Source organism: Oncorhynchus keta, chromosome 17 (genome assembly GCF_023373465.1).
Source record: "Oncorhynchus keta strain PuntledgeMale-10-30-2019 chromosome 17, Oket_V2, whole genome shotgun sequence".
NCBI lineage: Eukaryota > Metazoa > Chordata > Actinopteri > Salmoniformes > Salmonidae > Oncorhynchus > Oncorhynchus keta.
The window spans coordinates 31,159,312-31,170,863 of record NC_068437.1 but is presented as its reverse complement, the minus strand read 5'-3'; the positions used below and the strand labels follow the sequence as shown (position 1 = coordinate 31,170,863).

Sequence of the window (11,552 nt, the reverse complement as noted above, 5' to 3'; positions counted from 1 at the left end):
ATTGGCCCAGCGTCGTCCGGGTTAGAGTTTGGCCGGGGTAGGCCGTCAATGTAAATAAGAATTTGTTCTTAACTGACTTTCATAGTTAAATAAAAGTACACTGACTCAGTCACCAGCCCATCCCTGCTCTGCTGTGTCCCATCTTTAATAATTGAAACCTGATATGCCTGATTCATACAAGATTAACAGGACAGGAACTGCGGTCATTATAAACCCCAGCTCGTTCTCGCCCTACTTTTTAATGTACTTTCTTCTCCTCTCCATTGTGCCAACTGAACTAAATGGCTTAATAGGTAGGCTATCGTTTCCACCATTATTATTCCGACCACAGTATGCCACTTTTTGTCACATCAGCAGTAATGACAGAGATTGGGAGATGTGTGAAAGCATTGTTAGACTGCTGGAGAACAGCCAATGCTACAACTTCAATAAAATAAATAATGCTGTGGAGAGGAAGAGTACCAGAGAGTGCTGTCCTTATCCCTAGGTTTACAAGCAGAGCTTAAAAAGGAATGAGAATCGTGAGAGGGAGATACTGAGGTACTGTGTGTGACTCACCCAACACTCTCAGCCACACGCCGCATTGACTCCTGGGAGACGAAGACGTGGCAGGCAAACCTGTTCAGCATGGGGTGCTTAGTGATGAAGCCAAAGTAGCTGAGAAGAGAGCGAGAGGGGGAATTAGGTGAAATGTAAATAAAGCAAGTTGATATTCTTGGTGTTTGTCGTCTAATGAAATGTATCCTCAACATGTATTTTCATACCAATTGTTTTTTGGATGGCATCCACAGAAAGAGATGTTCTTCATCTGGAAGAAGTGACTCCATCTGTCAAACTGGAGAGAGAGGACAGCAACACAATTACACCCAACCAAAGCAAACTAGAATGCTATTTGCCCCTGAAAAGAGAGTATACAGTGGCAGAATACCTGACTACTGTGACTGACCAAAACGTAAGGAAATCTTTGGCTATGTACAGACTCCTTGAGCATAGCCTTGCTATTGAGAAAGGCCGCCAAAGGCAGACCTGGCTCTCAAGAGAAGACAGGCTATGTGCACACTGCCCACAAAATGAGGTGGAAACTGAGCTGCACTTCCTATGCTCCTGCCAAATGTATGACCATATTAGAGACACATTTCCATCAGAATACACAGACCCACAAAGAATTCAAAAACAAATCAAATTTTGATAAACTCCCTATACCACAGTGTGCCATCACAACAGCAAGATTTGTGACCTGATGCCAGAAGATAAAGGCAACCAGTGAAGAACAAACACCATTGTAAATACAACCTATATGTATTTCCCCCTTTGTACATCATTACAATACTGTATATAGACATAATATGACATTTGAAATGTCTTTATTCTTTTGGAACTTTTGTGAGTGTAATGTTTATTGTTAATTTTTTATTGTTTATTATCTATTTCACTTGCTTTGGCAATGTAAACATATGTTTCCGATGTCCCTTAAAATAAAGTCCCTTAAATTGAAATTGAGAGAGAGATGCTCATACTATGGGGTGGTTTCAGCCTCCTTTTCAATGCACTAGTCGCTCAAGAGTGTCTGACATTTTTATAACATTTGTTGCACTCATCCCTTACCCTCCCCGCCCATCCCCTGCACCCCTTACTTACACTACTCCCCATCTCTCATCCCTTCATCTCTCACCTCATCCATAGTGTCGTATTCATCCTCCATGCTCATCACCAGTTTAACCCCTTGTAGACTGATCTCCAGCTCACACAGAGAGGGGGGCCGCAAATGGACCGTCCGCTTCCTCGCTATCGCAATCTGACAGAGAAGTAAGAGAGAGTTCAATACAGATCAACTTTATTATTTAAAGACTGTCTTATTCAGACTATTGAGGACCCTATGACCTGTAGGTTCACCCAACCCAGAGTGATGCATTTCCTGTTTACCTTTTGCATGGCAGCACAGAGGATGCCATTGCCTTGGTGATAGGGCACCTCCACAGAACCCAGGAACTGAACACTGAAACTGTCCATCCAGGCTGGGTTCCTCTTCATTCCTACAGGAAGTGCACACACAGGAAGTGACATCAGATGGGAAGCATTTTATCAAATTTTATCTTATTGACATTCAGGTTATGTGTCTCCAGTGATGAAACACTGTCAACACTTGACATACTCAGTATAGAAAGGACGTTTTCCAGTAGAACTGTTCTCCTACCAGACATTAATATAAAATATTGTAACATACATGGGATATGTGCTGTGAAATGTGTTGTTTTGCAGGGTCAGCCTTCCAGTTACTGGCCCAATACTCTAACTGCTAGGCTACCTGCCCCCTAATATTTTACTCACCCATTATCTCCTTGGACTGCCCTATGACCTCATGGGCGTAGAAGGCTGGGAATATCCCCCTCTCTCCCGTCCGCATGTTGTAGCCTCTGTACCAGTAGTCATCCTCCTCTTCCTCGACATATAGAGGGTCGTCCACATCCAGCTCCAACTCATCCACATGTCTGGGGATAAACCTGTACGCGGAAGGAGACAGAGGTCAGAGGGTAGAGACACACACACACATTATTGGGTTTTAGTGAGGAGGAAGCAGCATCTGTCTGGGTATCAGGTGTCTCCCCGAGGAGAGGCTGTTAGCTGAAAAAACAGCAGAGACACACTTAGGGAGGGAGAGAAGGGGGAGAGGAAGTGCTGGATGATAGTCGTATAAAGGCTCGGGAGATAAAAATGATTCAGTTACTGAGGAATGGAACAGGGGGCACAAACACACACAGAGTGATACCCAGGTGGTGACAGGCTGGTGTGAGTATAAATCAAATCAAAGTTTATTGGTCGCGTACACCAAGAAACGAGTGGTGCAGCGGTCTAAGCCACTACATCTCAGTGCAAGAGCTCTCACTACAGTCCCTGGTTCGAATCCAGGCTGTATAACATCCGGACGTAATTGGGAGGCACACAACTGGCCCAGCGTCGTCCGGGTTTGGCCGGGGTAGGTCGTCATTGTAAATAAGAATTTGTTCTTAACTGACTTAACTTGCCTAGTTAAATAAAGGTTCAATCAAAATATAAATAAAACACAGATTTGTGGGTGCAGTGAAATGCTTATGTTTCTAGCTCAAACAGTGCAGTAATAAATAACAATACACAAACTTAAAAAACATAAAAAATGATATCAAGAAATATCAGAGTGAGCATGTCAGAGTTTGGAATATAAACATGTATACATATAAATGTTGTGTATAGACAGTATATGAATAGGTGTTTATAGGTGAAGTTATATAGGATGAGCCATAACTAGAATACAGTATATAAACATAACGTGGGTAAAACAGTATGTAAACATTATTAAAGTGACCAGTGTTCAATGGCTCTGTGTATATAGGGCAGCAGTCTCTAAGGTTCAGGTGCTGGGTAGAGTACCGGATGTTAGCTAGATAGTGACAGTGCCTAAGGTTTAGGGCAGGGTACCGGGCAGAAGCTGTCTCGTGATGATTGTTTAACAGTTTGACGGCCTGGAGATGTTAATGAGTCTCTCGGTCCCAACTTTGATGTACCTATACTGTCTCAGCCTCCTAGATGGTAGCGGGGTGAACAGGCTGTGGCTTTGGTGGCTGATGTCCTTAAACATATTTTTTTGGCCTTCCAGTTAACACTGTGTGCTGAAGATGTCCTGGAGGGCAGGCAGTGTGCCTCCGATGTGTTTGGCTGCGGTGCAGTTGCCATACCAGGTGGTGATACAGCCTGACAGAATACTCTCGATGGTGCATCTGTAGAAGTTAGCGAGGGTTTTAGGGGCCAATCCGAATTTCTTCAACCTCCTGAGGTTGAAGCTTCACCACACTGTCGGTGACGAGGCACCATTTCAGATCCTCAGGAATGTGCACGCTGAGGAACGTGAAGCTTTTGACCCTCTCCACTGCTGTGGGGCCCTCATGTTAAAGATCAGCATGGCGAAGGTGTTGTTGCCTACCTTCACAGTCGGTGTCGGCCCATCAGGAAGTCTAGGACCCAGTTGCACAGGGAGGGGTTCAGACCCAGGGCACTGAGCTTAGTGATGAGCTTGTATGGCACTATGCTGTTGAAGGCTGAGCTAAAGTAGATGAACAGCATTCTCACAAAAGCATTCCTCTTATCCAGGTTGGATAGGGCAGTGTAATGACACTTGTTTTGTCCCTGCCACATACGTCTCATGTCTGAGCCAGTGAATTGTAACTCTACTTTCTCCCTGTACTATAATTTTACCTCTGTTAATTGCCTATCAGAGGTTATAGTTCTTCTGTTTGTACACATCCATGTTCAGTCCCCTTGCCATGATTAAATGCGGTGGTTCAGGCTTTCAGTTTTGTGCGAATGCTGCCATCAATCAAGGGATGGGTTTGGATAAGTTCTAATCATCACAGTAGGAACAACATCCTCTATACACTTCCTGATGTACACAGTCACGAGTCATACGTATACGTCAATACTAATCCCAGAGGAAACCCGGAACATTTCCCAGTCTGCATGATCAAAACAGTCTTCAAGCATAGATTCCGATTGAACAGACCAACGTTGACCAGTCCTTACCAAGGAGGCTTTCTATTTAACTTTCTGCCTAAAGGCAGGGAGTAGCAGGATGGAGGAATGATCTGATTTAGCAAAGGGAGGGCGGGGGAGGGCCTTATAACTATCCCGGAAGGGAGAGTAATAATAGTAAAGAGTGTTCTCTCCATGTGTAGCACATGTGATGTGTTGATAGCATTTTGGGAGCGTTTTACTCAGATTTCCCTTATTAATGTCCACAGCTACAAAAAAAAATGCAGCCTCAGAATAGGCAGTTTCCAGTTAGCACAAAGTCCAGTGTAGTTTCTTGAGCACTGTCGCAGTGTCGGCTTGGGGGGAATATACACGGCAGTGACAAAAAGCAAAGAAATGTATGCAGTCTGCATTTGATGGTGAGTTATTCCAGATCGGGAGAAAGAAAGGACTTGAGTTCCTGTACGTTACCACAATCACAACACCATGAGTTGTTAATCATGAGACAAACCCCTCCGCCTTTGTTTTTCCCTGACAGTTCTTTCTTTCTGTGTGCACGATGAATGGAGAACCCCCCCTGACTGGACAGAGCTATGATTCCATGAAACAGAGTATGTTACAATCCCTTATGTCTCACTGAAAGAAGATCCTCACCCTGAGCTCATTTACTTTATTCTCCATTCATCGTGCATTCATCGACACTGCGACAGTGCTCAAGAAACTACACTGGACTTTTTTGCCCCACTGTATATAGCTGTTACTCCTGCGGTGTCACTAGGTCCACAGCTGTAACCATGACAACTTCCCTCCTCTCGCTCCCCATTCCTCTCTTCCTCCCTCCATCTCTTCTTCCCTCCCTCCAGACCACTGGTGATTCACCAGATTCTCATTCTCCTACTACACACACCCATCCTTTGTCCCATATCACCTACGGTCCATATTATGACTAAGAACAAAGAGTCAAACAGATAAGATATTATAATACTGTATGTTCTCTTACAATGATAACATTACAATAACCACAGGATTTTCTCTGATCAGGTAGGTATGTAGGTATGTCAGTAGGTATGTCTATAAATGATATTCTGAATGCTATGACTCACCTGTAGACAGCCCTGTGTGTCTGGTCCCGCTCTTCTCCATTGATGGTACAGGAGAACAGCCCAAACGACTCTGTGCCTACACAGGTAAACACACACCCCAGTGAGAACACCGATACACTTGTTGGGCGGTACATTAATGTAACCCATAGGACCTCTCTGAATAAAATCTAAATAAATGATAACTGCATCTGTCAAAATAACTTGTGTTGATGAAATTCTTGTTCTTCCCATTTGTAATAGACCATTAATTATGTATATGATCATTCATTAATGAAGTGAATGGAGAGGTTAATGATGGTTCAGTGATCTTTTATCACGCTACAGCTTGGGAGAGCTAACATGGACCCTCGTTTATCATATGATTTAGCAAATGAGAGTCAAAATGGTATGAAACCCCAAGTATAAGCTTCATTCACCACTTTTTTCGTCACAACAACAATATGTTTGACTACAGACCCCATCCCCCTTGCTAGTAGCTAAAATTGTTTAGGTGTTCATAGTTAGTTTGTAGTTAGTTAGTTGGTCTGTAGCCTACTTACTGGAGGATTGTGAGATGTAGGACATTAGCTAGTTAATTAATTAGTTAGTTAGTGTGTAGCCTACTTACTGGAGGATTGTGAGAGCCAGAAAGTTAGTTAGTTACTGGAGGATTGTGAGATGCAGTAAGATTGAGTTTGAGTTTATTTTATTTTTACAGGGACAGTGCACATTAATCAACGTTTCAGTAAAAGTGCCGGTTTTAGCCAGCCGGCTAATTTTCAACCGCAGTCCGTGGGCAGGTTATTAAAAAATATATTTAGTTAGTTAGTTACTGGAGGATTGTGAGATGCAGTAAGTTAAACTGAACAAAAAAATATAAAAACAGAATGCAACAATTTCAACGATTTTACTGAGTTACAGTTCATATAACGAAATCAGTCAATTGAAATCATTTCATTTGGCCCTAATCTATGGATTTTACATAACTGGGCAGCGGTGCAACCATGTGTGGGACTGGGAGGAGGGAGGGAGGGCGGGAGGGCACCCCCACCCAGGGAGGAGGGCCCACCCACTGGGGAGTCAGGCCCAGCAAATCAGAATTAGTTTTTCCCCACAAAAGGGCATTTTTAAAGACAGAAATACTCCTCAGTTTCCTCAAATGTCCACGTGGCTGGTGTATGGATTTCCCACAGGTATAGAAGCCGGATGTGGAGGTCTTGAGCTGGCGTAGTTACACATGGTTTTTTCGGTCATGAGTCCGATTGGATGTATAGCCAAATTCTCTAAAATGACGTTAGAGGCAGCTCATGGTAGAGAAATGAACAATACATTCTCTAGCAACAGCTCTGGCAGACATTCCTGCAGTCAGCATGCCAATTGCACGCTCCCTCAAAATTTGAGACATCTGTGGCATTGTGTTGTGTGACAAAACTGCAAATTTAGAGTTTCCTTTTATTGTCCCCAGCAAAAGGTGCACCTGTGTAATGATCATGCTGTTTAATCAGCTTCTTGATATGCCACACCTGTCAGGTGGATGGATTATCTTGGCAAAGGAGAAATGTTCACAAACAGGGATGTTAACAAATTTGTGCACAAAGTTTTAGAGAACCAACCTATTTGTGCGTATGGAAAACGGATTGGATCTTTTATTTCATTCCCTGAAACATGGGACCAACACTTTACATGTTGCATTCATATTTTTGTTCAGTATTAGTTACTGGAGGATTATGAGATACAGTGAGTTAGCTAGTTAAGGAATTAGTTAGCTAGTTAGTTTGTAGCCTGCTTACAGAGGATTGGGAGGTGCAGTAACATTGTTAGTGACCATTTCCACATTTTGTTGTGTTAAAGCCTGTTTAAAATGGATCAAATTGAGATTTTGTGTCATTGGCCTACACACAACACCCCATAATGTCAAAGTGGAATTTGTTTAAGGAGTCAAAAAGTATTCAACCCCTTTATTATGGCAAGCTTTTAATAAGTTCAGGAGCAACAAGTCACATACCAAGTTGACTGACTCTGTGTGCAATAATAGCATTTAATGTTTTAATGACCACCTCATCTCTGTAGCCGACACATACAACTATCTGTAAGGTCCCTCAGTCGAGCAGTGAATTTCAAACAAAGATTCAACCACAAAGACCAGGGAGATTTTCCAATGCCTCACTAAGGGCAGCTATTGGTAGATGGATAAAAATACAAAAAGTAGAAATGGAATATCCCTTATTATTATTAGTTATTAATTACACTTTGGATGGTGTATCAATATACCCAGTCACTACAAAGATACAGGCATCCTTCCTAACTCAGTTGCCGGAGAGGAAGGAAACCGCTCAGGAATTTTACAAAGAGGCAAATGGTTTAATGGCTGTGATAGGTGACAGGTGAAAACTGAGGATGGATCAACAACATTTTAATTACTCCACAATACTAACCTAAATGAGTGAAAAGGAGGAAGCCTGTACATAAAAAATATTCCAAAACATGCATCCTGTTTGCAATAAGGCACTAAAGTATAACTGCAAAAAATGTGCGAAAGAAATTAAAGCATTATTATTTGGATAAATCCATCAAAACACATCACTGAGTACCACTCTTCATATTTTTAAGCATGGTGGTGGCTGCATCATGTTATGGGATACTTGTCATTGGCAAGGACTAGGGAGTTTTTCTAGGATGAAAAAAGAAATGGAATAGAACTAAGCACAGGCAAAATCCTAGAGGAAAATGTGCTTCAATCGCTTTCCAAGACAAATTCACCTTTCAGCAGAATTCCCCTTTCAGCACAATAAACTAAAACACAAGGTCAAATATACAATGGAGTTGCTCACCAAGATGACATTGAATGTCCCTGAGTGGCCTAGTTAAAGTGTTAACTTAAATAGGCTTGGAAATCTATGGCAAGACTTGAAATGGCTGTCTAGCAATGATCAACAACCAACTGGACAGAGCTTGAAGAATTAAAAAAATAATATGGTGCAAATATTGTACAATTCAGTTGTGCAAAATACTTAGAGACTTACCCAGAAAGACTCACAACTGAAATCACTGCCAAAGGTGATTCTACCACGTATTGACTTATGGGTGTGAATACCTATGTAAGTGAGATATTTCTGTATTTCATTTTCAATACATTTGCAAAACATTCTAAAACATGTTATTGTGTGTAGATGGGTGAGAATGAAACACCTATTTAATCCATTTTGAATTCAGGCTGCAACACAACAACATGTGGAATAAGTCAAGGGGTGTGAAGACTTTCTAAAGGCACTGTAGTTCGTTAGTCTGTTAGTGTGCATCCTACTTACTGGAGGATCGAGAGGTGCTGTTGACAAACACATTGAGGAACTTCTTGGAGAAATGCATGTCAGCCTCAGGGGAGGAGTCTTCTGATGAGCTCTGGAGTTCTGGCCGCACCCCTCCATTCCCCTGTCCGTTTCCCACCTCCCCCGTCCCAAGAGGGTCATCATCACACAGTGTAGACAGCTCACTGTCGTCACTCAGCACTGAGGTACATCTGGGAGGGACACGGTTCACACAGGTTAGTAATTAAACAACTACATGTACTTAAATGAAGTCCACCTATACCCTTAATGAAGGTGGGCCCTTTCCGTACGTACCGCCTGAGGCTGACCAGCTCCAGTGTAGTGTTCTCATCCACCACCAGAGTGTACTTCATGGAGTCATACGCCAGACCATCATCATCTGGGCTGGACCGCAGGGCCTGAAGGGGGAGGTCCCTCACACACAGGGGTGGGTCCTGCTTTGACAGTGGGAGGTCCCGGACGCTCTCATCGATAGGCGGGGAGCTGTCCAGATATTGATTGCTGCCACGATAGGATGACTGCTTCCTCAGGCAGCTCAGGAACGGGGAGCAGTCTCCTTCCTCTTCCTCCTCCTCTTCCTCATCGTTGTCGGTGGAGTAGGTGAGGCTGAAGCATCGGTTGGTCTGGGCAGTGGGGATGTCCAGCGTCATGCTGTGTTTGACCGTGGTGATGCGTTCCAGGGAGGCCGTAGAGCGTCCTGTGGGCTTGGCCTCCATCTCGCGACCTTCGTCCTTGTCACTCGCTACGCTGTCACTCAGACTGGGAGAGTCCAGTTCCTTCCTCCCCTCCAGCATCATCAGGTCGTTATCAGGCTCCACAATAACATCAATTTCCTCATCCTTCTTCTTGGTGTTTTTGCCAGATTTAGGGCTGGTGTCTTTCTCAGAGTCCTGAGTGTGGTTGTTGTCTGTGGATATCCTGTTGCCATAGCGCTCCACGATCACCGGTCTGATGGTGTCAGCTGTAGGATTGTTCATGTACAGACAGGAGCCAAATCTTTCGTTTGCTTTCCCTGCATTCCCTTTGGGTGGCTCTGCACTCTTCTCCCTCTTATCTCTATCATTCCCTTCCTTCCTCAGGCCTGTCCCTTCTTTATCCTCCTCCTCCGATCTCTTCGTCCCAGATTTCTGCATTTGTTCGTCCGTGGATTCGGTGAACGCGTCTGGCTCGATGTCCGAGGAGGGTGAGATGGTGTCCGAGATGGACACTGACCTCTTGAAACAGTCCTCAGGACAGCTGATTGGATAAGACCCCTCCGAGATCATCTTGTTCACCAGGTTGCTTAGCAACCAAGGTGAGTCTGAATTCTCGCTCAGCTCATCCTCGCTCTCCGACTCAGACCCTCCCTCACTGTTCCCATCGTAGTCATCAGCATGGGTGGGTATGAGTCTTGGTCCTACTGGCAGGTAGAAGGAGCGTTTGAAGCTCTCCAGGCTGTGGTCTGGTTCTATCTGGAGGACCATCTGTCTGGACATGCTGTCCTCACAGTGTTGGGCTGGGGGCAGGGTCTCATCTGGGTCGGCCTGGTGCTCATAGGGCAAGTCATTATCATCATCATCATCTACACTTTGTAGGCCCATCAGAGCCTGGCCGTCATCATAGGGCTCTGGAGGTAGGACGAGGGAGTCAGCAGGGGAGGGGGTGGCCAGGGTTGAGGAGAAAAGTTGTGAAGGTGAAGGTAAGGGTGAGTCCTCTTTGATGGGGTCGGGCTGGCCAAGGAGGAGTGATACCTTCATTCCCACAATTCCACTGTCCTGTTCTAACTCGGTGTCCGGGTCCAGTTCCTGGTCGGAGGTGGGTGAACTGGCCTCCTCGATGGAGTTGGTGAGGTGGGAGGAGCGTCCACTACTACTGTCATCACTGGTCAGGTCCAGCTCTGTCTCTGAGATGGAAGAGATCATGTTGGAGACCAGGGGTCCTCCGCAGGCGAATGCTGCCTCAAGCTCCCCTTCGATGTCTGAGTCTGACCCGGGAGAGCTCAGGTCCTGGTCTTGGTCTGAGGTGGTGTAGCACCGCTTGGCGTTCATGTCAGCAATGCCCGGGTCCGAGGATGGAGAGTTGGAGTCATTGGCCACCTCAATAGCTGAACCTGGACGCTGGCTCTGATTAGTGCTTCGGGATTGGTCGAGAACATCAGAGCGGCTTGATGACATGTAGCTGGAGAAGGAAGCCAGCTCAGAGGGCTCGATGGAGGGGAACTCAACATAGACTGAGCTCTGGTTCTCCTTACACACCATATCATAAGTCTCCTTACACATAAACTCTACGTCAAAATCTTTCTCCAGCTCCTCATCTGACAGAGGGGTGTCAGCTCCGTCATTCCCCCCAATGGGAGCAGTGGAGGACAGGCATCGGCTGGTCCCGTCTGGATCGTTTTCCAGTTCCGGGTCTAGGCCTGACTCAGTGGTGACCGTGTAGGTGTCGGTGGCACGTCGCTGGGTGGACGTGCAGGACCGTGAAAGTTTGTGGTTGTGGTCAGCGCTGTTGAGGTCGTGGTCAACCTCAGTGTCAGAGCATTGGGATTGGTCATCCAGGGATGGAACTCTGAAGATCAGAGGGTCAGCTGAGGAGTTAATGACCTCATTAGAGCCTGGGTGAGACTTGTGTTGACCGAAGGAGCCTGTTGGAGAGAGGGAGATATAGG

General features: G+C 45.0%; 1 protein-coding gene across 2 annotated transcripts in view; it reads right to left on the bottom strand.

Annotated features, from left to right (window-relative positions):
- The window catches only part of mapk8ip2 (mitogen-activated protein kinase 8 interacting protein 2), a 148,989-nt gene that overhangs the window by 3,887 nt on the left and 133,550 nt on the right, over positions 1–11,552 (bottom strand). For both annotated transcript variants that reach the window (XM_035789568.2, XM_035789569.2), the window contains exons 6-13: positions 9,203–11,528; positions 8,891–9,099; positions 5,604–5,679; positions 2,329–2,501; positions 1,924–2,033; positions 1,673–1,795; positions 765–835; positions 559–657 (exon numbers count right to left, since the gene is read on the bottom strand). In XM_035789568.2, coding sequence (XP_035645461.1) covers positions 559–657; positions 765–835; positions 1,673–1,795; positions 1,924–2,033; positions 2,329–2,501; positions 5,604–5,679; positions 8,891–9,099; positions 9,203–11,528 — 3,187 coding nt within the window. The remainder of the gene's footprint in view (positions 1–558; positions 658–764; positions 836–1,672; positions 1,796–1,923; positions 2,034–2,328; positions 2,502–5,603; positions 5,680–8,890; positions 9,100–9,202; positions 11,529–11,552) is intronic.